Source organism: Astyanax mexicanus, chromosome 24 (genome assembly GCF_023375975.1).
Source record: "Astyanax mexicanus isolate ESR-SI-001 chromosome 24, AstMex3_surface, whole genome shotgun sequence".
Lineage (NCBI taxonomy): Eukaryota > Metazoa > Chordata > Actinopteri > Characiformes > Acestrorhamphidae > Astyanax > Astyanax mexicanus.
In genome coordinates this window covers 26,480,537-26,507,991 of record NC_064431.1, presented here as the reverse complement: position 1 = coordinate 26,507,991, position 27,455 = coordinate 26,480,537, and the positions used below count along the sequence as shown (strand labels likewise).

The 27,455-nt window shown below is 38.5% G+C and overlaps 2 protein-coding genes across 6 annotated transcripts in view; one reads left to right on the top strand and one right to left on the bottom strand.

Annotated features, from left to right (window-relative positions):
* The window catches only part of LOC103029679 (solute carrier family 2, facilitated glucose transporter member 9-like), a 1,095,244-nt gene that overhangs the window by 824,338 nt on the left and 243,451 nt on the right, over positions 1–27,455 (bottom strand). The window lies entirely within an intron of this gene.
* LOC103023416 (A disintegrin and metalloproteinase with thrombospondin motifs 9) overlaps positions 1–27,455 on the top strand; it is a 94,786-nt gene that overhangs the window by 32,814 nt on the left and 34,517 nt on the right. Inside the window, exons 17-28 of the mRNA XM_022682812.2 lie at positions 1,857–2,023; positions 2,889–3,018; positions 3,574–3,700; positions 4,669–4,879; positions 5,646–5,810; positions 6,126–6,287; positions 8,212–8,331; positions 10,097–10,204; positions 10,313–10,480; positions 15,567–15,842; positions 19,313–19,474; positions 22,001–22,177. Coding sequence (XP_022538533.2) covers positions 1,857–2,023; positions 2,889–3,018; positions 3,574–3,700; positions 4,669–4,879; positions 5,646–5,810; positions 6,126–6,287; positions 8,212–8,331; positions 10,097–10,204; positions 10,313–10,480; positions 15,567–15,842; positions 19,313–19,474; positions 22,001–22,177 — 1,973 coding nt within the window. The remainder of the gene's footprint in view (positions 1–1,856; positions 2,024–2,888; positions 3,019–3,573; positions 3,701–4,668; positions 4,880–5,645; positions 5,811–6,125; positions 6,288–8,211; positions 8,332–10,096; positions 10,205–10,312; positions 10,481–15,566; positions 15,843–19,312; positions 19,475–22,000; positions 22,178–27,455) is intronic.

Sequence of the window (27,455 nt, the reverse complement as noted above, 5' to 3'; positions counted from 1 at the left end):
TGGAGACGACAACTGTGTGTGTGAGTGTGTGTGTGTGCGTGTGTGTGTGTGAGTGTGTGTGTGTGTGTGTGTGTGTGTGTGTCTGTGTGTGTGGCCATGTATTTAGCTCTAGGCAGGAACCAAATATACCCATGACATTCCAAAAGTTTTTGACCAATAAGGGATAATGCTTTTTCTAATTATGTGTACTAATACAAATATACATTTTAATGGTCCATATTAATACCACATTAATATACCAAAGGTCATGAGACATGGAACTAAAATTGTGTCCCATGACTTTTGCCATATCCATTGGAAGCTAAAGAACGCTGCAATGATCTGTGGGATATGTCCATAGTAGGTAGTAAGTACACATGAGACATTGTGGATCAAGAGCTGTTAAATTCTACATTACTTCAGAAATAGAATGTCCTATCCATCTCGCACCCACTATCAGTTGCCATGAGCACAATGGAAAGTGTTCGACCTCATTTACTAGATAACACCTCACAACTTACACGGGTGAGGACATTCCCAAGCGCAAGTATTGCTGCACAACTTGGAATGCAGTTATGTTTCTTGCCATAAGAAGGCGTGAAATGTTTGTCTATTTGTTCTATGAATAGGCTCTCATAGGTTACATTTGGCTAGTGTACCTCTTGGTGAGAGATCGCTGACTCCTAACCATGATTCTACAACCCACTCAAATTTATAGGTATATGTTTGAGTAAAATCATGTAAAAAATTTTTTATTCTATAAACTACAAGCAACATTTCTCCCAAATTCCAAATAAAAATATTGTCATTTAGAGCATTTATTTGCAGAAAATGAGAAATAGCTGAAAAAACAAAAAAGATGCAGAGCTTTCAGACCTCAAAAAATGCAAATAAAACAAGTTCATTTTCATAAAGTTTTAAAAGTTTGTTGGAATAACCCTGTTTTTTTAATCACATTTTTCATGGATCTTGGCATCATGTTATCCTCCACCAGTCTTACACACCGCTTTTGGATAACTTTATGCTACTCACTCCTAGTGCAAAAATTCAAGCATTTCAGCTTTGTTTGATTGTTTGTGATCATCCATCTTCCTCTGGATTATATTCCAGAGGTTTTACATTTTTCAAAATAATTTTTAAGTGGTTTTATTGCATTTCAACAACACCACAGTAATGCAGATACTGATACCGGTGGTACAATGACATCTGTGGATGTGTGTGCATTCTAGGGTCCATGCACCCGGATGGGGGGATTGTGGAAAGGGGTTAGCCTCTCTAATGTGTGAAATGGTGAGGAAAGCAACGCAGGAAATAAGCTACATAATCGCATTAGTGTGAATCTGTGCACTAGACTGACTGCGGCACAGGAAGACTCGGCCCCTCCGAGGAATGCTGCACTACTTTAGCCCAATTAGCTTCATCTTCCCACTCTATTGCTAAACCTTACAATCAGTGGAAAAAGGCAAGTTTTCTGCTAGCCATCTCTGTGAGGCCCTAAAGTAGAGCGAGACGAATTTCGTCCGGAGCAAGTGGATAATTCCCTAGAGCTTTTATTTCGTTAAAAAAACAACTTAAATCTGTCTAAAACACCCTGACGGATGCACCTGTTTCCACCTAAATTGATCTCGAAGCTCATTAGACTTAGTCACGGCCCGAGAGTTTATTCAACCGTCCAGCTTTTTTTTTTTACACACTAGCATTGGATTAAGGCTAGCCATGGATCACGTTACGCCACCAATTCTCTATTAAAATCGTTCTTAATCCAGGACAAACCTTAATCTGTGTCTACAAACTCAAACTCAACCAGCCTATTGAGTTCTAATTTAAATTCAATGTTTGGTAACATCTCCTCTTTCTCTCCATCTTTGCTCCTCTAGCCGTGGCCAACAGTCGTGGAGACTATCTACTCAATGGAGATTTTGTGGTCAGCATGTTTAAAAGGGAAATTAAAGTGGGAAACGCCGTTATAGAGTACAGCGGATCTGACCACGTGATCGAGAGACTCAACTGCACTGACCGTATCGAGGAGGAGATCGTAGTGCAAGTAACAGATGACTTTTCTGATATTTCTCATCTAAATTAAGTTGACATGTTTATGTATATACGTGTGTTTTCACTACTGAAGTGATAGTATTACCAAATTATCATCAAATGTGGTAATAAAGACAATATTACTTACGACATTGCAATTCTTCGCATGGTGAATCATTTATAGCAGCCAACAAATCATTTATATCAGTTCCTGAATCAAATATAGTGACTCATTTATATGTTACTAAATCATATCTGAATAAGTTCTAGTAGTTACAGACTATTTTATATTAGTTACTGAATCATTAACAGTAGACACCATAGTAGATCCTGAATAATTTATAGCTAGGACTGAATCATTTATGTTAAGTACTGAATCACTTATAGCAGCTACTAAATCATTTATGATAGAAACATTATTATCTATTGTAGATTCAGAATCAGTTTTGCAAATCATTTATAGTACCTATATAATTGTAAATACTGAATCAGTTTTGTCAGTGAATCATATCATTGAATTTCATTAATGATTGAATCATTCATAGTAGATATTGAATCACTTATAGTAGATAATGATTCGTTTATAGTAGATGCGGAATATGTCATAGTATATAATGAATCATTTTAAATAGCTACTGATTTTGTAAATTTTTAATTTTAATTTTAAATGTTAATTTCTCTTATTTCATGGCTGAACAAGTAATTATTTTATATCATATTTAAAAAAGCAATTTTTTAAAATGATCTACATGTCACCAGGTCGCATAAACTAAAATTTAACTTTTTTTGTATTAATTTTTATTTTATTAGATTACTAATTGCTTTATTCAATTAATTAATTATGTATTTATTTCATTGAATATATTTTTTCTTTGCAGGTGCTATCCGTCGGTAACCTCTACAATCCAGACGTCAGGTATTCCTACAACATTCCCATTGAGGATAAGAGTCAGCAGTTTATCTGGGATGCATACGGCCCGTGGCAGGAGTGTAGTCGCCTGTGTCAAGGTGAGGAATGAAGTCAAACTAAGGCTGAATTTAATCTCAAACTGTATTTTCTGTTTTAGAAAATCAGGGCAGCTATAATTTGAGGGTTGGGAGTATATAGTGAAGATAAGAGCGCTCTAGTGCTGGCTGTTCTGCAGGGCTTCATGTGTCCTGTTGGAGACGTAGTGTAACAGGGTCACAGAGGTCACTGAGAGCAGTAGAGCTCTGAGCTTACGGTGCAGACAGTCCAAACATCTGGGCTTCAATTTTCCACCCAGATCTCTGGCCAGCCTTCACAGCCTCTTACAGCCAAGTGCTGGATATCTAATGGTGTATGCACAATTACATGTACCACCGCTGATTTTAGAACAGGCCTGAGAGATTGCAGAAATTATAACTTGCTGCATTGAATTCTGGATGCATTAATAGAAGTAATGATTTGTATACACATCCTCTACATATTCATTTGTTCACATGTGAGCCTTACTGTTATTTTTATGAATTTGTGAACCAACTTATTTTTCCTAAAATACAAAGCTCACAGTGTTGATTCAATTTCTTTGTTGCTCTTTTCAGGAGAGCGTAAAAGGAAGATCCTGTGCAGTCGTGAGTCAGACCGTGTGGTGGTTTCAGACCAGAGATGCCATGGCTCGCCTCGACCTGCTGCCATCACAGAACAGTGCAACACAGACTGTGAACTCAGGTATGGCCTTAAACCTAATTTTGCCACTTTTAAGGTCACGTTCAGCCATACTCCAGATAGCAAAAATCACACAGGCAATTTCTCATTGTATAGCATTCGCCTGGTTCAGCACTCTTATTTGCACCCCGGTTGCAGAGTATAGTATAGAAATTAGCCTGAGTCGCATGTGTTAACACCCTCATTGCCATTTATAATATGAGAATTGTCCCATACTGCTTGTTCCAACACCCCGGTTGCTGAGTATAATATGAGAATTGGCCCGAGCCACATGTGAAAACACTTCGGTTGCTGAGTATAGTATGGATAATTGTCCCAAGCCACTTGTGCCTACACTCTGGTTACTGAGTATAATATGGGAATTGGCCCGAGTTGCATGTAGCAACACCCAGGGTGAGTATAATATGGGATTCTGCCTGAGCCATATGTGCATACATCCTGGTTGCAGAGTATAATACAACAATCAGCCTGAGCGGCATAAGCCAGTACCCCAGCTACAAAGTATAATATACCAAAACTTTAAGTTGATTGATATAACATCAGTTTGGCAACACCATAGCTACCATGTAGGATATCAATGCAATGACCTAAATGCACCATAGCAACTAACTACCTATCAACGGTATAGCATCTATCTAGCAACGCTGTTGCAATGACCCCAGCAATGCAATAGCAGGTACCTGGGATGCCATAACAGCTACCTAGCATCAACACCAGTACTCTATAGCAACTACCTAGCAACACCATAGCAACCACCTTATAAAAACTGTTTCACAGTCTGGCAAGTGCCTGGAAGTGGGAACCAATTAAGCTGTGCAATGTTTAACCAAACCATTTTCTAGTTGTTTGACGCATATGACAACTCCCACAGATTGGGAAACTCCCACACCACTCAGAACTTGATACAAAGAAGTTGAACAGGAGGTTGGGGTCAGGCAGGTACAGAACTTTTATTTTTCTTTGTTTGACAGGTGGCACATCGCCCGCAAGAGTGAGTGTACAGCTATCTGTGGAATTGGCTACCGCACCCTGGAAATCTACTGTGCCAAAAACAGTCGATCCGACAGCAAAACCCAGAAGGTCGACGACCGATACTGCAGCAACCAGCGCAAGCCTGACGACAAGGAGGTTTGCCACGGAGACTGCAGCCCTGGAGGCTGGGAGTATTCTCCCTGGTCAGAGGTGAGGGGACATGCTAGAGTTTACATCTTAGAACTTGACATGTTTAATGTGAAATGTGAGGTGATTAAGGCATTCCAATTGCTAACTGGTGGACATGAGCCAACAGCATCCAATACTGGTTAGCTACATTAACCTCGTAGCTCCTCTGCAGAGCTAAAAATGCAACATCACCACTGTTGGGTGGAGACTGAATATGATTAAGAGTGAAATTAAAGGAGAACTCTGATGTAAAATTGACTTTTGGTGTAGTAAAACGTGTTTTGTTAAAAAGCCCACCTCTGCTCTCCCACAGCTTTCCGAGATCCAGTCATTTTTAGCAGTTTCTCCAAACATGCTTTAGAATGAATGATATGGGGCATATTTTGCCCCTGCAGATAAATCGCTTTTTACACCGTAGGTATTTAAGGTAGCTCCACACCTCATTGGTAGAATCCGGAGAGCCCTGACATTTAAAATGAGGCATTTATAACTTTAAAGGTGCAGAAGAAGCTTATTAAAAACCACTGTTTACAATCCATAGCGTAACCTAATCTCTATCTTTACCTTTACATTAAGATGGCGGTGCCTGAAGATTAGGTTACACTACGGGTTGTAAACAGTTGTTTTCAATAAGGTTAAAACTCATCCAAAGCACCATATAACATAGCAATAACTAGGAATACCAAAACAAACAATTGGCAACACCATAGCAACCACATAGGAGCACCACTGCAAGCCTGGAGCATCTATTAACACTACTGCATTTGTTTGTTCATGTTTTGTTTAGTGCTCTAAAAGCTGTGGGGGTGGAACGCAACGCCGGAGCGCGGTGTGTGGAAAGTCAGCGGAGAGAAATGCCGATGAGAGCAAGTGCAACTCCAGAGACAAGCTCACCGTCCAGCCCTGCAACGAGTTTCTGTGTCCACAGTGGAAGACTGGGGAATGGTCAGAGGTAAACACGTTTAGTATTTAGAGTCAAGTATCTTGGGACAGGAGCTAGTATCGCATTGCTTGTCTGTTTGCATAGACAACTACAGCCAGAAGTTGCCGGTCACAATCTTTACTACCCACTGCTCTGTCCAATGTGGATGGTGGTAATTTAGGCCTACTATAATGTATTCCCAGTACACATTTGACACTGTGGACTGAGAAATGTTAAAACCCCACACAATTTCAGAAAGTTAATGTCCTATCCATCTGGAACATACTATCAGGCCTTGCTTTAAAAATGTCCTATACTTACATTCTATCCGGGCTCTGTTGGCAGTGCCTGGTGACTTGCGGAAAAGGATACAAGCATCGACAGACGTGGTGTCAGTTTGGAGAGGACCGACTGGACGACCGTTTCTGTGACTCGTCTAAACCGGAGTCGGTGCAGGCATGCCAGCAGCAGGAGTGTGCATCCTGGCAGGTCGGCCCGTGGGGACAGGTGAGTACAGTCAAAGAAAATATGCTAAAGAAAATATGCAAAGGATTGTTTGGGTCCGAGTGTTCAGTGTGAAATCAAAACTAACTTAATCAAATATACTGAACACAATGTAACAAAAACTAAACCTTGGTTCGGAGTTTGGTTTGGAAGGTCTGTGAAAACGCCCTTTTTGGATAAACTGGGCATTCAATTTCTGATGCTGTAAACTCAATGAAGGTAAACTCAAAGGAAGTCAGGCTTGTTCTGGGAGAATGGGGCAGGCTGACCAATTGAGAAAGCGAATCTGGCTTGATTTCTTGTCTTTATTGAACCTCCACAGACTCTTGTTACAAATTTGAAAACATGGCGGACATGTTTTTGGTCATTTTAATAAAAAACACAGCACTGTTCGTCTGGAAATATCTAAACTGTTTGATGGTTTTCTGTTTCTATAAAAGAAAAAGCATGTCTTTATATGTTCTAAAGAATTAAATCTGAGATTGGGCTCTGAGTGGTCCAGAGGACTAAGGCAATTCCATTATCTTTGGGTGGGTAGATGGCGCTCTTTTCCTCATCAGTACTAATCTAATTTTAGTCATCACAGGCGTCTGCTTGTTGAAGTACTGGAGCCAGAGCGATGAAAAAGATGCAGAATCTGACTAGATGCGTCAACTTCCTAGAGTAGGGGGCATTACTAGTGAATGGGTGGGGTAATTGGCCTTCCTAATTGTGGAACAAAAGTGATAGAGAAGTCTAAGATTTGAGATCTGAGGCCACATAAAAACCTGACACTATTCAAAGCAAGTAGGCAGATAACTGGTGATGCTGTGTTGAGCAAAATATCCCCCAGTGAGATATATAGTACATTTCTTTCCCCCTCTTCTTGATTTACACCACACGCAAAATTTGGTCTCCTCTGCAGATTGAAGTTTACACTAATAAAGAGCAAAGCCAAGACAAGCATAAACAAGCAGCTGTATACAGTATCCTCACCCATCTGCACGCTCATGTGCACATCGGTAGCATAAGCAATTTATAACTGTGTACAAAAACGCAAATAGATGAACTATAGCAAAAACTATTTCCCTCAGCTCCAAAAATGGAAAGTTGGGATCAAAAGCCCACAAGATGAGAGAGAAGACCTCGCTCTGGCTGGAAAGATCACTTGTGTCCGCGAACCACCTTTAAGTCCAAGCGTATGATGGAGATTAGACGCTCCTATAGCGTAGAGTAAGCAATCACTTTAAAGGTATGTTTGAAGACGTTAAATGAAGCTTGTGGAATTCGAGCGAAAAAAAAAACCACTCAAGCTTGACCTCAATTCACTGGAGTTAGTGAGAGGGAAAGGAAACTAGGGGGAAAATAGCGCAGGTAGGTGGGAAGGGAAGTGATTGGCCTGTGGGCCTGTGGACTGAAATGCTTAAAAAGAAGGTTGTACAAAGGGTTCTTTGAATGATGACACAGATGTGGAAATGCACACACAGCTTTCTAGTCCCTGTAGAGGAGTATTGCCAAAAGAACAGACTGATAGACATTCTGAAGCAGATAAATTACGTAAACCTATTGGTACCATTCCTAATGGCAGTCATGGGCTCGCTACAGACATAGAAACGCCTCCACAAGATTGAGCTGTTCTTTGTAATGTAGTTATGGTGTCACATTCTATACTGTTGGGATTGACTGGAAAGTTGAGGATGAAGTAAGAATATCATTCACTATCCTTTTTTAGCTCATTGACACCCTTGTCAATAAATGTAATAAAATTGTACAGCAATACTCTAAATTCTATTAACCCTACCTTCTGTTTATGTGCTTTAGAGAGTCATTTTCTATTGGACAACAAGTCTGACATATAGTGTACAAGAAATGTAAGAAAAATTAACGATAAGATAAGATAACAATAACTTAACTGTTCTTGTGTGTATGTGTGTGTGTGTGTGTTCAGTGTACCACCTCATGTGGCCCCGGCTATCAGCTGAGAGCAGTGAAGTGTGTGGTGGGTTCATATGGCGCCGTCATGGATGACACAGAATGCAATGCTGCTACACGACCGACTCACACACAGGTAAGAGAGATTGCAATTGATTGAAACACAGAAAAGCAGCACAGTGTCTGCTAAAGGGGTTCTGTATATTCAACAGGGGGCGCTCTGATGTCCATTGTATTCGCATGTGGGCTTGTGTGTATGTGTGCAGTAGTGCGTATTGTTGTACAACTAACCCAGAGAGAGAGAGAGTTAAAGAGAGAGAGAGAGAGAAAGAGAGAGAATAAGAGAAAGAGGGAGGCCCCCTGGTTTTAATCCTCAGCTATGCTGTAAGATGCAGTGACCCTGATGCAGGTCAGTTTCCCTGAGTGTGATTCCACGCAGTCAGGCGTAAAGCTCTGGTACACTGTGGCCCACCATAGCCCCCAACCATCCTACAACACTGCAGACATGGAGCTGATGCTCTTGCAACTATCGAGGACAAGAAAGCGCATGGGAAAGAGAATCAGATTAGATTAAATTAAACCATCTTTGAACAATTTAAATCTTCTTCTATTCAGTTGAATGAATAAATGAATGAATTAATAAATAGCGCATTCAGTTAATACAGCAGTTATAGCACCATTCATACATGCAGCTCAAAGTGCTTCACAGTAAAATTAAATAAAACAGAACAATGTAAAACTATTAAGTAATATCAAACAAATAAAAACAGTTAAAAAGTATAAAGTAAAGATTGAATAAAATGATATTAAATAAATAAAAATCATTAAATATTAAACAGAATAAAGATAAGAACAACAAAGTCAATCAAATAAAAATAAATAAATAAAAACAAAGAACAGGAAATATGCTAATAAAAAGCTAAGCTAAAAAAGAAGGTTTTTAGCTGTTTTTAAAGCTAGTAACACTCAGTGTCTGACGAATAATAATGAATAACGAGCATAAAAATCTTTCACATCTTTACCCAATTTACCAAACCAGAAAGGTCGGTTTTAATTTAACACCTTTTTAATTTAACGTCTTGCGTTCCTGTGGGACTTGCATTCCTGTTTGTTCATTTGTTTGTTTGCATATTCAGTTTATATTTATTTGTACACATTTATTTGAACACGCTTGGAGGAGAACACTAACTGCCAGTTCTATACTGTGAAATATATAAAATGTATAAAAAATATATATGATCCCATACCTGAGGTAAATTTCTGAAATTGTACAATTCCTTTGATTCAAATCTGTAAATGATGCATTATTTAAAAAAAAAATAATTACCTTTACATGTATCCAACATCCTGCCACAGCTAAGGCAGATCTGGATTAGAGCAACAGCAGCAGTGCCTCCCCCAGGTCATAGTGCCCCCACAGCTTTGTGTGTGTTGTATCTGTAGGCATAATAATAAAAAAGTTAGATAATGACAAACTTGAGAAAATGTATATATTTATAACATTTCTGAACTTAATATATTTACACACTAAGACTGAAGAACATTTGGAGCATAAACTGGCCTATGTCTGTAATCTTATTATAATTAAAAATAAATGTAATATTAGCCAGGTAGAAAAAGTTCAAGCTGTTTTTGTGATGACATTCAAGGGTTAAAATAGAAACACACAGCTTAAAGACCAGCTAAACATCTGACATCAGTGTTAATGAATCTAAAGTGTTAAACTGCTGCATCAGATGCAGTTTAGTTTACTTGGCGAGTGACATCAACAGCTTGGGTTGTTTATGCACTGTTTATGTATGGGTTCTCTTGCTCTGGTTTACTAAACTCTCTCTCTCTCTCTCTCTCTCTCTCTTTCTCTCTCTGTCTCTTTCTCTCTCTCTTATTTTCACTCTCTCCAGGACTGTGAGATCTCTCAATGTCCCATCACCCATCCTGTTTCTCCAGAGACAAAAATGGTGCCTCACCCCGGTCATAAAACTCAGTGGCGCTATGGCTCTTGGACTCAGGTACTATACTAAAATACTAAAAGTAAAATACATAAAATATGCTAAAATGAGTAAAACGCGTGTTGGTTTTAAAATTAATGTCATATTATTTGTCATTCTCTGCCACAGTGTAGCGCCACCTGTGGGAAGGGCACGCGCATGCGCTATGTCAGTTGTCGTGACAACCAGGGTGGCGTGGCGGAGGACTCGTCCTGTGCTCACCTGCCCAAACCCCCAGCCCGAGAGGTGTGCTCTGTGGGGGCCTGCGGTCAGTGGAAGGCCTTAGAGTGGAGTCAGGTACGTCAGCCATTGTCCCAAGTAGGGCTGGGCGTATATACTGTTAATATTAATATATAGTACCAGTCAAACGTTTGGACACAACTCTTCTCATTCAATGTGTTTTCTATTTTGTTTTTATGATTTTTACATTGTACAGGGTTCATACAGTTTTTAATCAAGAAATTTCCATGACTTTTTCATGCCTTCAAGGCAAATTTTCATGACCATACAATTGTTAAAACATCATGTACAGACATGGACAATAAACACAAAAATCAAATAAAACTATAATCAAAATTTATCACAGTAGGGCTAAAATTAATTTGATTTAAAAAATATCTTTAAGCAATGTTAACACAATCTTCAAAAATAAAATGTGTGTCGAATATTGAGAGCTTCATTGTGTAGGGCTAAATTAGTGAATTACCTCTGAGCTGAGCTCAAAATATATTTTCTCCATCGATAAACTGGAACACAAAGTTTTATAAATCAAATTTCCATGACTTTTCCAAAACTTTATGGGTACTTTTATTTTTCCACAACTTATCCAGGCCTGGAAATGTCTATTTTGAAATTCAATGACTTTTCCAGGTTTTTCATGACCATACAAACCCTGATTGTAAGTTTAATATTGAAGACTATATTACAGCTATACAGGAACACATGCAGAATTATCCTGCCAACAAAAAGTGTTAAACAAAAACCAAAAAATTATGTTTTATACTTTAGATTCTTCTAAGTAGCACGTTTAGCTTTGAGTGACACACTGTTTAACCCTTTTAAACCAAAGCTTACATTTGACATGTTTTAACATATATATATAAAAAAAATCTTATAATAATAATAATAATAAAATGTGATAGAATGTCTGAATTAATTATTTTTTGATACTATATAGGACACAATTAATCATTACAGCGGTTTGAAACTAATGTCTCAATTTATTATTATTTGCAAAATTCTTAAGCAGAAAATTTTAGTCATGTTAGAAATTAGTAAGACATTACTTTTACTATTTGACTGTTTAACAATGTTTATTACTTTATTAATTAACTTACCCACCCCTGCACTAGGGCAAGGTGATATGATGATATTTTACCTTTATATATTTTTAGTGAATTAGGTTAGTACCTAAATAGTCTTATATTACAGTTTGTTTCATTATAGAGAGCATAATCAGTGCTATTTCACTGCACAGTATATTGTATTGCCTTGTAAAATATAATAAAACAGCAGTGAGTAGCTACGCTTAGTAACATATGGGTAGAAATGCTAACACTTTTGTGGGAATATGGTTTAATAAAAGGATTAAAATAGCTCCAATAAGTTGAAATGTTAAAACACTAAAGAGATACAATATATAAAATAAAAGAGAAGTTATTAACTTAGCTTAATACATTTTTACTTAAACTGTTGGCTTGTCACCTTAACCTAAAGTTAGCTAGCGGTTAGCAAGCTAACAAGCAGTTAATAACAAGGTAAAAAGTAGTTAGCTAGCTAGCTAACTTAGCTAGCTAACTGTTCTCATATTGGTCATATTTTTCCACAAATTAAAATTGTAGAGATGTATCTTCACTCTGTAACTACTCACTATTCCACTCTGTATATGATACAGCTTATAAAAACTCATAATAAAAAAGTTTTACCTCAGTAAGTTAAGCGTTTAGAGAAAATCCTGTCAGAATTAGCGGTTTTGCTAACAGTCTCTCAGTAGTAGCAGCAGCAGCACCTCCCCCAGGCCCTAAAGCCCTTTAGATGCAAGTTTTTATAGTGGATATTTTGGGGTGTGCCATATCATATCGTACATGATAATATCGCCAAAAATGTTTTATATCGTGAACGATATTTTACCCTGAAATATCGTGCCATATCACCCACCCCTAATTATCACATAAGGGTGCTACTTTTTTGCTGTTTTTAGCAAAAGAAAAATTCCCACTGTTCTCATTTCCTATTATAGATCTACTAGAAACAGATTCTGTTCAGTATCATTCATTTTTTTATTTAATACTGGATATATGTTGAGCGCAATATTAGTGCCATGACATTCTGGATCATTAACTTCTGTTACAAATCTGATAAATTTCTTGTATTTTTTAATATCTCAGTCAGGGGTGTGCCATATCATATCATATGCAATAAGAAAATTTAATTATTGTATTCTTGAAATCATTTTTAAATTCAGTATTTCGTCATATCCTCAAGAGTATCTTTATCGCAATAATACCATGAAATATCGTGATATTATTTTAGGGCCATATCGCTCACCCCTAATAGTGGATATTTAAATTTAAATAAAAGGATGAATGTAAGAAATGTAAAATGCAATTTTATTCATATTAGTTGTGTCAGACGAAATATTTAGTATGTACTTGTATGTTTGAGGGGAGATAAAGGCAACATGGGGCAATGGATTAAAACATGCATGACAAACTTGATAGAGGAAACTTTATTTCACTTTATTTGTAAACATCTCAGCTTGGTTGTAAGGATTGCTGAATTAGTACTTATTTTGCTGTCTAAAAATTGGTGTTTTCAATAATAGTAATAAAAGAATGAGAAAATGTCATTTAACTAAATGGATCATTCATATTTCACATATCACTTCTCCTGGATGTTTTATTGTTGTATATCTTCAGCAGTTTTTTGTAATAATACTAGCTGATTGCATATACAGTGCCAGTCAAAAGTTGGCACATATCTTCTCGTTCAGTGTTTTTTTAATTTATTTAATTTACTTTCTACATTGTAGATTTGAAGACATTGTAAATCTCTTGTTCTCTTTTTTATTCATAATTTTTTTTTAGCTGTGTTGTGAAGAATCTAATTTGAGTCTAACTCGAATAAAATAGTGGAAAATGTCAATTATTTTTCTTTTGACTCTGATACAGATGTAAATGGTTTATACAGTTGTAATGATAAGAGTAGACAAATGAGTCCGATTTTCCCAAGCTTAAAAATTCATTACCTGCAATTCTAAAATGGGCTATACATTTATGTAGGCTGAACAAATTTGGGAAATTAAATTAGCTTACAAACGACCCCTATCACAATTGCTTTGGTTTCTCATTAGCATTTGACATACACTTATTAGCCACAAGGTTTTTTTCTTTTTCTTTTTTCTTTTTTTTTAGCTTAAATTTGAGCTCTTAAAGCTCTGGCGTAGGGTTTTGCTGAATCATTAGGAGGCTTTGCAGCTCAGGGGAATTATGCGCTGTTAGCGAATGCATGCGAGTAAATGCTGAGAGGGAGGAGGATCGTCATGTTTACAGATGTTTCCCATCAAAACGAGAGCCGTGCTGATACTCCCACTCTGATACACACACACACACACACACACACACACATATTGGAGAAGGGAGGGTCCCCCTGTTATTTATGTCAGAGATGTGTAGAGCAGTGCTGCAGGAAGACATTCATTCCAAAGCTTCAGAGACAACACCAACACAGAACCATTATAGAACTGGACTTCAGACAAGAATTCTAGGAGGACCATACTGTAACTTCCACTGCTGTGGTTCTAAGAACTGTGGCCTCATATTGGTCTGTACTGTATATAATAAAATACATCCAACAAACTGCCAAGTGCAGAGGATGCATGCATGGAATGTATAGAAACAGTAGCTCTGGCTTGTAAACAACCAGTGGGCCAATTTTATATTCTAAACAAATTCACACTCCACACAAGTTCCAACTAGGACAGGATTTTGAATAATGTTTCAGCATACCAAGATACACTGTCTGGCCAAAACAAAAAAGGTCGCCACCTGGATTTAACTAAGCAAATGATGTGTGGTTGATGCTGCAGTTGGTCTGCAGGTTCAGGTTCAGCAACAGTATGTACTGAAAGAATGAGGTCAGCTGACCTCAATACCTAAATATACTGATTATAGACCAGGTTAATCCATCAATGGATTTTTTCTTTCCTGATGACACGGCCATATTCCAAGATGACAATGTCAGAATTCATGGGGCTGGAATTGTGAAAAAGTGATTCAGGGAGCATGAGATCATCATTTTCACACATGGATTGAGAGAGAGTTCACCACAGAGTCCAGACCTTAACCTCATTGAGAATCTTTGGGATGTGCTGGATGGAGAAGTGCTGCTTTGTGCAGAGGTCAGACTCTACCATCATCAAGATGCTGCAAGATCTTGGTGAAAAATTAATGCAACACTGGATTGAAATAAATCTTGTGACATTGCAGAAGCTTATTGAAACAATGCCACAGTGAATGCGTCCAGCAATCAAAGCTAAAGGCGGTCCCAAAAATATTACTTTTTACAAATTTAAGGTTCCCAATGGCTTTATGATGGACCCTTACTGTGCTTTGGGAAGAATGGTGAAAAAATTCTCCTAAACACACTCCTAAACCTTGTTGTAATCCTTCCCCAAATTAGTTGAAGCTGGTATAACACTGGAATAACTGTAAAGGGTGGGCTGACATTATATTAAACCCTAAGGATTATAAATGGAGCATTACTTAAGTCCACATGCTTTTAACAGTATACTGTATAGTGTGTATTTCTTACCGATATTGGAAAGCTCTCAATGACCTTTCAGACCAAAATTAACAAACCTTAATACCTTGACCACTCCAGTTCGCGAGCCCTCCATTAACACAACTTCAATTTGTGACTTTGCTCCTGAACTTTGCTCTGTAAAGCCTTTCGGTAGGGTATTTCACAAAGCAGGATTTCTCGCTAAGCTGGATAACCGTGAGTGCTGTCCTTTAGTGTTCTTCTTATTTGGAAGGGCTTGACAGACTTGACGTTTAGCTTCAATTATATGGCTAACTGCTGAAATCCTGCTTAGAGAAATACCCCAATATATTTCTTCCTCAGGTTGTTAGGTTAAACTTTCTCTATCACTGAGAAAAGACTATCTGGGCTGCAGAATCCATGAAAGTAACATGGGGACAAATTCAAGTGTCTGATGTTTAGAATAGTGAAGTGTGCCGCTGCAGAATGAAAAGAATGTGTATCGCTGTCATGCATGCCTAGATATATTTACTTATATATATATATGTATGTATCTTATGTTTGTTAACATTATTTTTCTGTATGTATGTCTGTGTGTGTATGTATGTGTGTGTGTCTCCAGTGCTCTGTTTCTTGCGGTCAGGGCAAGGCCACTCGGCAGGTGCTGTGCGTGAACTTCAGTGACCAGGACCAGGTGGTGGATATGAGCGAGTGTGACCCCGACGATCGCCCTGCGACGGAGCAGGAGTGTAACATGGCCCAGTGTCCGTCTCGCTCCAGTGACCACGGGGGCTTCCCACCCAACTCAGACGCCCGAAAAAGAACCCCGTCCTCTGGCAGAGCCGACCGGATCCGAGGAGGGCGCTCACACCAGTGGAGGACTGGACCATGGGGAGCGGTCAGTGTTCCAAGCCTTTAAAAAACACTAAGGCCCCTATTGTACACCCTGCTCAAGGCACGACATGATGCTTGTTGCTATCTTATACCTCCTGTCAACAGTCTATTTTTATCTCTTGTGCCCTCGCCATTAAAATAGCATTGTAGTTTAGGAATAAATCTGGTGTAAGTGAGGTGTGTTCAGGTACATATCTTGGCAGTGGGAAATACAGGTGCACTACCGACTGATTAAAACCCTGACAAACACTCATATCTTAGCCTTTGCTCATTAAACACATGCGGATGCACTACACTGCGCAAATGCGACTTACAACTTAACAATAAACAGAATAAAGAATAAAATAACATTGCTTTTCCCTTAAATGAGCTGCTGGCCTATCTTCACAGAATGAACGCGCAGGTCAGTATCCTCTGCTGAGACGCACAAAGCGCCACTCTGAGATACTAACGTGCCAAAGTCAGAGCTCACCTGGCTCTTAAAGTGACTGACAAGTGAAACACTGATGTTTATTTATCGTTACGCCTTAAACACACCCATGATTAATTAATAGAATTAGTACTTGCCTTCTGCACATTTTAAACCACGCAAAGCGCATTTTTGCATCCTCACGATACCAAAGACACAATGTCACGCCCTAAATCCAGCTGCACAATAAGTATTTGACTAATGCGCTGTAGATCGCTAAAAAGGGCCCTAAAAGTTTGTCAAATTACTGTATCTCCATAAATCAGTTCAATACAGTTCAGTTAAAATGCATTTATGTAGCACTTTTCACATACAGTAGTAGCTTTACAGGGACAAACTTGGTTGTAATACCCTTGAATTGGTAAGACCACCAACACTGGCTGAATGAGTGTCCAAAAAAATGAGTGTCCAAGAACTAAGACCACATTATGAGCAACCTTAAAATGAGCCAAGCCCTTTCTATACGTCTAAAAAAGTATAAAGTATACACTTATCATAGCTATAAGTAGATAGATAACATCCATATAATATGCTGTCTTATGAAAGATGCTTCAGCTGAGTGTCCATATAGCGTACATCTGCTTTTAGGAGAATCTTGTGCAATAAGATGCAAGTATGATACAAGGTGATATTTTTCACTTTGGAAAAAAAAACATGAGTTCTTTTCCTGGACAGTAACAGGGTGGGGTAGTGGCCTCAATACTAGCAAGACTTTGAGTCGTCAGCATTTCCTCTTTTCAGATAAAGACCATTGTCTCTTCTATGGTTCTGGACATCTGGAATTATAAATAATCAAAGACATTTACAGCAGCCTAAAATAGCCTGTCCTCCCCCTGGGATATCATGTGTTCCTTGTATAGGAGGATACTGCGAATGAGCTGGAATTAGAAATATATTGTTTCTAGAGTATTTCCTGCACGCAGTGTATGTCAGTATAAGGGAGTAAACAGCTAGAGACTATACTGTGTGTCAGTCTGAGGTCTTCCTTTAGATAGATGCATCATATCTGTGTGACATGATAGGAATTACATTGTAAACTGGGATGTTAACTCGAGTGTTCAGGAATGCACTAAACATAAACTAAACAATATTGGCCGAAACTGTTTTATTCTATAAACTACAGACAACTTTTCTCCCAAATTACATAGAAAAATATTTTCATTTAGAGCATTTATTTGAAGAAAATGAGAAATGGCTGAAATAACAAAAAAAAAGATGCAGAGCTTTCAGACCTCAAATATTTAGTGGAATAACCCTGGTTTTTAATCACAGTTTTCATGCATCTTGGCATTTTCTCCTCCACCAATCTTACACTCTGCTTTTGGATAACTTTATGCGATTTAGTCCTGGTGCAAAAATTTAAGCAGCTCCGCTTGATTTGATGGCTGAAACTGAAACTGAATTATTGAATCATATGGCCAAAGGCTGAAAACTGAATACTATTTTTTACCATTGCATATATATTTTTTTTTTTTTGCAAAAAATACAAAACAACTATCATTTAAAGCAGTTATTGAACACTAAACATTTCATTGTTCAGTATAAATCATTGCTTTTCAATTATTTGTCCCAACACTAAAATTACTTTTTTGCTATTTTCAACAGAAAAAAAATAATTTGCTAAATACTTGGTGCATCCCAAGTTCCTTTGGTTTTTACCTTAAAGAAATTGTATTTTTCACACATACTGTAAATAAACAGAAGCTTTACGCTTTACTCATCCAGATAAACAGTTTTCTGGAGAGAAATCTGCGTAGATTAACATCCTGTGCTTAATTGATTTTAAAAGAAAATGTTTTTTTTTTTAAGAATTAATTTTGGGGGCACCGAGTGGTCCAGGAGTCTAAAGTGCTGGCACTATGAGCAGGAGGTCGCAGATTCGAACTCCAGCTCATGCAGCTTTGCCATCAAGCTGCTGGTGCTCAGAGGGAGCAAAATTGGCCCTGCTCCCTCCGGGTTGGTAGATGCCGCTCTCTCCCCACATCACTAAAGGGTGATGTCTGCAGCACAAGGCTGCGTCTGTGAGCTGATGTATCAGAACCGAGTCGCTGCGCTTTCCTCCGAGCGCGCTGTGAAGCTACTCGGCAATGCTGCATCAACAGCAGCTCGAAAAGAAGCGGTGGCTGACTTCACATGTATCGGAGGAGGCATGTGCTAGTCTTCACCCTCCTGGTGTGTTGGGGCATTACTAGTGATACGGGGAGTCCTAATGAGTGGGTTGGGCAATTGGCCATGTAAATTGGGGAGAAAATGGGAAAAATTTCAAGAAAAAAAAAAGTAGAATTACAGTTTTGTTGACTTAGCTTAGCTCTAGTGAGCTTAGTTACCAACCCACCAACACCACCCAGCGGTGAGACCTGCTGAATTAGGAAGCAAGGAAAACATGGCTAGACCCTGTTCCTTACTAGTGTTGTATAAAGCGCCTTATAATCCGGTGCACCTTATGTTGGAAAGTAGACCAGAAAACAGGTGTTTAATGGTAGTGCACCTTATAATACAGTGCGCCTTTCAGTGCAAAAAATACAGTAAATGGAAAATTTGTAAAACAACACAAAACTATTAACTAAAAAGCAAAGCAGAGCTATGTTAATTTGGACTATATATCCAAATATAATTATCTAGACTTCCTTACCTAGTGAACTGTAAAACGATGCTCTGGAATAGCTGTGTACCAGCCTATGAGGGCCCTATGTTCAATTCCACCTTTTGACTTGAAGGTAATAAAGTCTTTGGAGTGATAGAGGTCCATCTAGTACCTTTAGGATGAGTTTAAATGGCAAAACTACTGTAATTATGCGACTCACTGACATACTTGCCCTTACTGCTAATGCTCAGTGCTCTTGTGGCTAAATGCAATCAAATCCTCACAGCGAATGTTAATGAAACATCTTGTTAAAAAAAAACTATTTTTTGGCCATGTTATGTCTATGCTCTTTAAGTATGTGTTTTGTTTGGCTGTGGGGGTATGGAGTGTGTTCTCATGTGTGTGTGTTCTCACGCTTCAGTGCTCGAGCACATGTGCCGGGGGATTCCAGAGGCGTGTGGTCGTTTGCCAGGATGAGAACGGCTATCCTGCTAACAGCTGTGATGAGAGCATGCAGCCCAACGAGCAGCGCTCCTGCGAGTCCGGACCCTGCCCACAGTGGGTCTACGGCAACTGGGGCGAGGTACTTCAAACAAAACATACACACACATATACAGCTCTGGAAAAATGAAGAGACCACTTCAGTTTCTGAATCAGTTTCTCTGATTTTGATGCTATTTATAGATATATGTTTGATTATAATGAACATTGATTATTTATTCTATAAACTACAGACAACATTTCACCCAAATTCCAAAAAAAAATATTGTCATTTAAAGCATTTATTTGCAGAAAATGAGAAATGGCTATAGTGACAAAAAAGATGCAGAGCTTTCAGACCTCAAATAATACAAATAAAACAAAGTTTTAAGAGTTCAGAAATCAATATTGGGTCGAATAACCCTGGTTTTTAATCACAGTTTTCTTGGCATGTTCTCCTCCACCAGTCTTACACACTGCTTTTGGATAACTTTATGCTACTCACTCCTGGTGCAAAAATTTAAGCAGTTCAGTTTGGTTTGACGGCTTGTGATCATCCATCTTCCTCTTGATTATATTCCAGAGGTTTTCAATTAGGTAAAATCAGAGAAACTCATCATTTTTTAAGTGGTTTATAAATTGTTTCCAGAGCTGTATATTATTCAAATACTCTTTCAAATGAAAATTGTCTAGCTGTTAAATTGACCTAATCACACAATTACAGGGGCGGCACGGTGGCGCAGTGGGTAGCACTTCCGCCTCCCAGCAAGACGGCCTGGGTTCGATTCCCGGCTGGGGCGACCCGGGTCTTTCTGTGTGGAGTTTGCACGTTCTCCCCGTGTCTGCGTGGGTTTCCTCCGGGTTCTCCGGTTTCCTCCCACAGTCCAAAGACGGCACGTTCAGGCTAATTGGAACTTGATTGAAATTGCCCCTTAGGTGTGAGTGTGTGAGTGAATGTGTCTGTGTGTCTGTCTCTGTCTGTCTGCCCTGCGATGGATTGGCGGCCTGTCCAGGGTGTATCCTGCCTTCCGCCCGATGCCTGCTGGGATAGGCTCCAGCCCCCCCCCGCGACCCTTCACGGATAAAGCGGTTGACAATGAGATGAGATGAGATGAGACACAATTACAGATGTGAAGCCATTGCTTTTAGACTTTGGTCTTTATTTATTATAGATTTTGGTTCTCAAAATGAGATTTTTAAATGTAGCTGTTGAACTCAATAAACTACAAAATTCTAACATTTGCAAGACTTTTCTTTTCGAACATTTTAATCTATTTAAGAGCTACCTATTATACTTAAAACCAACATTTAGAAAATATTTTAGCAAATTTTGATTTCAACCACTGTGACAGGTGATAGCAAATTACTTTGAAAGCTGCAATCATAAGGGGACCAAGCACCAAGTTTTGTTGTGTTGCCCCTGCTTTTAGTCTTTGGTCTCTATATGTGGGTTCTCAAAGTGAGATTTTTGGATGTGACTTTTTGCTGTTAAAATTGTTAAAATTACAAATTTAGAAAATTACAAAGAACTCCAAAAAAAATCCCCCACTGATTTTAATCTTAGAGTGCATAAGAAATTTCAGGTCCAGAAACACTTGGACCGACTCTTAGAACTGACGATTGTCTCATTTTACACTATGTATGAGCTTTCCAAGACAACTGGATTACATTTAGTTTGTGGCTGAAGTGAATGTAGAACTCACTGATTTGATGACAAATTACTTTGGAAGCAGAAATCTCAAGGGGACCAAGAAGCACCATGCACTGCTGTGGAGCCAATGCTTCACTTGAACCTCTATTAGAAGAGGGTTCTCAAAAGGAGATTTCAGGACACGACTTGAGTTTGCATTGCTGTTGAACTCAATGAACTTCAGAATTCCACAGCAATTCCCTGTGATTTTGATCTCATAAAGTGAGCCGTAACTTTCAGCTTAGAAAACACTTGATGTTTTATCTTAGGTTGATGCTATGCCCCAGGAGTTCAGCTACTGGGTTTTCAGACCTCAAATAACACAGTTTACAGTTTTCACAGTTCACAGACCTCAAATAATGCAAAGAAAACAAGTTCATATTCATTACGTTTTAAGAGTTCAGAAATCAATATTTGGTGGAATAACCCTGGTTGGTTTTAATCACAGTTTTCATGCATCTTGGCATCATGTTCTCCTCCACCAGTCTTACACACTGCTTTGCTTTTGGATAACTTTATGCTACTCACTCCTGGTGCAAAAATTCAAGCAAGTTAGCTTGGTTTGATGGCTTGTGATCTGGATGATTAATGGGTTTCAGAATTTGGCCCCTTTCTTTTTTACTGCCTATGGGTTTTTTCTTATGTCTGCAGTAGAAGTTAGATTTTAAACAGATTTAGATGAATAAACTTGCCAAGGTACCATGTTTTTTGAAGGGTGTGGTGTTTATTGGGCCTGCATGCTGGTGCGTGGTTTGGTTTGGGAGTGTCTTTGCTTTTTTATGTTGCCAGAAGCATTTTCAGCACATGAAATACCAGCAATTTGAAAATGTGTACATAGTTGTAATTCTCTGTTTTCTTGTTCTGTCTTTCTGTCCAACTTCATTCAAATCCTGCAACTTGCATCTCTCTCTCTCTCTCTCTCTCTCTCTCTCTCTGCAGTGTTCGAAGCCCTGTGGTGGGGGAATAAAGACGCGGCTGGTGGCTTGTCAGCGGCCCAACGGGGAGCGTTTTAACGACCTGAGCTGTGAAATTTTTGTCAAACCGTCGGACCAAGAACAGTGCAACACGCAGTCCTGCTCGGCCAATCCGCACTGGAGCACGGACCCGTGGAGCTCGGTACGCCCGTAAACCCTTCCCTCTTTTTGTTCTCAACCCACCCTGTCTCCCCCTTTACCGGCCTTAATTTTTGGCACACATGGAGCTCGCGATAAAAAACAAAACAAAAAAAAACGTAGCATGGCAAAACCAAAAGAGCCAATCCCAAGTGATCCTTTTCTGTGTGTGATCTTGAAGTGTCAGTGTCAGGAGTCGCTGCTTAACTTTTGGAGACTAATTTTTGCTCCTTAAAAAAACAAACAAAAAAAAAAACATACCAAACATCTTCTCTCTCTTAAAAATGTGATAAAGATGTGCTGCCTGCGCTGCCCGTCCAACGAGTACTGAGTTTTCTTTTTTTTTGTTTTTTTTCTTTGAACGGTTAGCGCTTGGTGGTTTTTTGACTTTTTGGTTCTGCAGAAGGATATGAATAAATAATAAATAATTCAGGACTAAGTGAATCTTTTAGAGTTGAATGTAGTTTATAGCAAGTTAGTTAGTTAGTGAGTTTTCTAATTTATTATGTAAGAAGACATTTTGTTTTTTGTAATATTTTGTTTTTGTATGTGTACAGCACGTTAGAGCAGCCTTGCGTAATTCATATATCTTCTACTTTTGTGGGTTGTTTATCTCACATTTTTTTTGTATATGAGGACTTTTATTATTATCATTATTTTTTTTATTTTTTTTGTTGGATGCCAGTTCTTACGGTAAACATTCCACAGTACAACAGCTAACTTTATGTACTGTTTTTTATGCTAAATCTTATGAACTACATAAACCAGAAAGTGATGAACAGGCACAGGTATTATTTTAGTGTTGTATAGTTATTATAATTTGTTTATACTATTTGTTTCTACTGAGATGTACACATTAGTCGCTTTTCTATATTGTATTATGTTTGAGAAACTTTGTTTTTAAATTTTTTTAATGTATAAACTGAGGCAGAAGTGTCTGCAGCAGTGTTCCAGATCATCACCGCCCTCTCTAGAGTACATCCATACAGTATTTCACCATCCACCGGCACATTTCACAACAAGGTGCTTCAGCTGTATGAATATGCTGGTTATTGTTCTGATACTTGTGTATGTTATGTATTAGCTTGTAAGTGATTTGGTCACCGTGCATATCATATGCTCTCTCTCTCTCTCTATTTCTCTCTCTCTTTCTCTCTCTCTCAATCAACTTTCAGCTCACAACCATACCTCACTTCGAAAGCAACTCAGCCAGCCATTAATATATGAATCTCATAATGGTGCTTTCTGAAAACAAGGGAGACTTGATTTAAGGATCCTTTTGTATGTTTTATTTTGTATATTTAAGATTATTTCAGACTTTTATAAGCAATCAAATAGATGTAATTCTTTACAACAGTCATATCCTATTTGTAACGTTACTTCTTTAAAGTGCCGGTATTTTAGAGTTCAGTTCTGTGGTCTATTTTCAGTCACACTCTGTGTACACTTGTGAAAGTGTGTTTTTTTAGCCAAAGTCTTTTTTTTTCTAAAAGAAAAACAAGAACTAGAAAAAGGGGAGGCCTGTTTAGTTTCACATCCCCGGAGCGGAGCTCGCTCTCCTGGCCACTCATCAGTGTCTACCTCACTCGTGATTAACCCCCACCCACTTCTGTTCCCTCACTCAAACCCCCAACTTACTAGCCTCCCCACATCTGGATGGTAGCACAACTTTACAGCATTACGCACATTATATCTTAGTACATTTGAGTCCAGCCTCTCAGGTGCAGAAAGAAGGAATTCTTTATTAAAAAATGCTAAAATGACTAACATGATTAATTAACAATGTATGAAAGCTCACAACAAGGCTCGAAGGACTTGTTGAAGTGGATTAGAACACATTATGACTTACTGTGAACTGTACAAATGATTAAAACCTTACACAACATTTTTAGATTTCTGCGACTTTCTCTGACTGATTGGTGTTTGCTACCAAATAATGCCTTGTAGCTTCCCAAGCTAACAGTTTTTGGGTAGTAGAACATTTTGACTACATTTCAATTGTAATTTTTTCTTCTTAGAATGTTCAGTCTGTAAATTTATCTGGATGTTCCTAGAAAGTTTTTATTTAACATTCCAGGAATGAGCTTGCCACCAAGCTAAAATGGCCTGGGTCACCAATTTTATCCACAATGGACCAGTGGGGATGGAGGTTTTATTCAAATAAAGCAGAAGCACACCTGATGCTACTTACATGATGTTCAATCAGCTAGCTTTAGCCTTTAAACAAGTGGTTACCGTATTGTTCGCACTATAAGGCACACTAAAATCCTTAATTTTTTTCCAAAAAACGACAGTGTGCCTTATAAGCCGGTGCTCTTTATGTATGAATTCTACCAGTCGTGTTGTAAGGAGCAGTAAAGCCAGAGCTATAAAGAAGTTTCAGTGAAGTTTCTCCAGCACCGAGGCTGGAGTAGCATTAGCATTAGCCGCTAGTTCTTTCACAGTTCAGAGGTGAGTATTTAAGACTGTAACATTTGTGTTTACTGTGTTAAAACAAGCTACATGGGACGAACTGCTAACTGATAGCACCCTGGCTTACCGGAACACACATGGCTCCTGAGTGTAGCGCATTTACTAGCACGTATCGTGGCTAGTGCTGCTGCTAACCGTTGCTAACTGTTGAAAATATTGGAAATCTAAGCTTACTGTAAATAAATAGAAGCTCTTTACTCACCCAAATAGTCATGTTTACTTAGGCGCCTTATAATCCGGTGCAGCTTATGTATGAAAATAGACCAGAAAATAGACGTTCATTGATAGCGCGTCTTATAGTCTGTAAAATACAGTACCTGTATAGTGTGTGGTTCTGCTTGGTTGGAATGAACACCTGCACCCACACCGGCCCACTGTGGATAAAATTGGTGATCCATACTCCTAAGGGGCCAATTGAGTCCTTATAAGTGGGTTGGCCTTCCAAACTGAGGAGAAAATGAGATAAATTTAGAAATAAATGAATAATAAAAAAGAAAACGTCCCTGCAATGGGCTTGCCATCAGTGGCCGGAGTCCGAGAGAGGACAAGTGGCCGTGCTCTAGGGGGCCAACTGAGTCATAATGAGTGGGTTGACCTTCCAAATTGAAGGGGAAAAAATGGGAACTAATTAGAAACAAATTAATAAAAAAAAGAAAACTTTCTACACATTCCACTAGCATTCTTGCGATACTTCCCAGTGTGAAGCGCATAAATTATCCAAATCATTAAAAACTAAAGAGTGACAAGAGTTCCAAAGAGTGCCAGCTGGTGTTTTAAAATCAAGAGTTTATTAGATGCCGTTCTTCTGAAGACTCTAAGGTACCCGAGTGGACGGTGCTTATCATTGTCCGCTTAGTTAAACAGAACCTGATGGCAGTATTAGTAGTAAGGCTGTGTCATGTGACTTGGGCATCTCTGTATATTTATGTAAGTATCTGTATTTATTTCTGCTGCTTGATGTATTGAGTTTTTTGTCCATATTTATATATTTTTTTTTTTTTTGTTTTTTACATTTGCTTTATATGGCTGATATACGGTTATATTTGTTGGCAAAGGAAATAAGGAAATTACGCAAAGTAAAGCAGAGAAGTAAATTACACGTTATTTTCTTTATTTTTATTTGGTTTGTATTAGTTTTTTAAATATTTTTTAAAGCGATGTATAAATAGGTATTAAGAAATGATTGCTGTAGCTCATAGCTTGTCCCAGAGTGTTACGTTTTTTGTAACAAAAGTGTTAAATATTAAAAACCTCATTAAATATGAACTTTGTCTGTACATGCATGAAACTGTACTGAAATAGCAAAAGTAAAGATTTTTTTTCATTGTAGATCCGTGTTTAAAAGTATGGTCAATATAGCAAAACCTCTTAACTGTGTTTAAATCACCACTTCAAAAATATACTATAAAATATGTAAAAAGTATTGGGACAATTGCACATTCATTGTTTCCTCTGAATTCAAAAAGACTTTTGTTTTAGTTGGGGTAACTGTCTCTACCGTCTATTGGATTGATTTGATTGCATTCAGGTGAGGGTTTTAGATGATCACAACCCAACCTCTTTATCCCCAACTCCCTAACTCTCAGTTTCTCTGATTTTGCTATTTATAGGTATATATTTGAGTAAAATGAACATTGTTATTTTGTTTTATAAACTACGGACAACATTTCTCCCAAATTAAAATATTGTCATTTAGAGCATTTATTTATTTTTTATTTAAAAAAAAAAGATGCAGAGCTTTCAGACCTCAAATAAACCAAAGAAAACAAGATCATATTCATAGAGATCAGAAATCAATATTTGGTGGAATAACCCTGGTTTTTAATCACAGTTTCCGTGCATCTTGGCATGTTCTCCTCCACCAGTCTTACACACTGCTTTTGGATAACTTTATGCTACTCACTCCTGGTGCAAAAATTCAAGCAGTCCAGTTTGGTTTGATGGCTTGTGATCATCCATCTTCCTCTTGATTATATTCCAGAGGTTTTCAATTTGGTAAAATCAAAGAAACTTATAATTTTTAAGCTGTATATTATTTGAGTCCATATGAGGGATGTGATCTTTCCAAGAAAGCCTTAAAAATGTGCCCTAAATACCTGCAGAGTGAGTGAGTTTTCTGTGCTGCTAATGCTAATGTGGGGTGATGGCGGTGTGGCGCTGACAGTCACTCCGGTGGACACTGTCACCGAACAATGGCGGAGGGGCGCAGGAGGGCACGTAGGGTCAGAGGTGGCCTTTGATCTGTGTGGAGGCCCCCGTCCCACGTTTCCTCACATGCATAATCAGGGGGGAACCCACTTTTTGTGGATGTGTGGATGTATGGGAAAAGAAACGTTTGCCCTGTCCACAGTAAAGCGCCCCCCCCCCCCCCCCCAAATCCCCCTCCGTCCCCTCGCTCTTGATGTCTCTGTTATTTTGATGCAGAAACGGGATGAGGGGGGGTGGGGGTGGTGGCTTGGGGGCATGTTGGCTTTCTTCTGACACACATTAAAGCTGGACTGCTCACTGGATGTATTAGCATGTGTGTCGTATGGCTTAGCTTAGCACGCTTGTTAGCTATTGTGATGAATAAACTTTGTGATGAATGTTACCTCCAACTCTTTGCTTTTGTTCTTTTGTTCCTTTTTCATTCTGTTTTTGCTTATTATTTGCTTATGTTGTGTATCTGATGTGGTCTGATGGCTGGATGATGTCATACGAACCTCATTCATTCATTTTTTGCTTGTGTTGCTGGTTTGATTGTACCAAAAGACCTTCCTAGCTAACAATGTTTGGTTAATAGAATGTTTCCTTGTATTTTTCGCACTTTA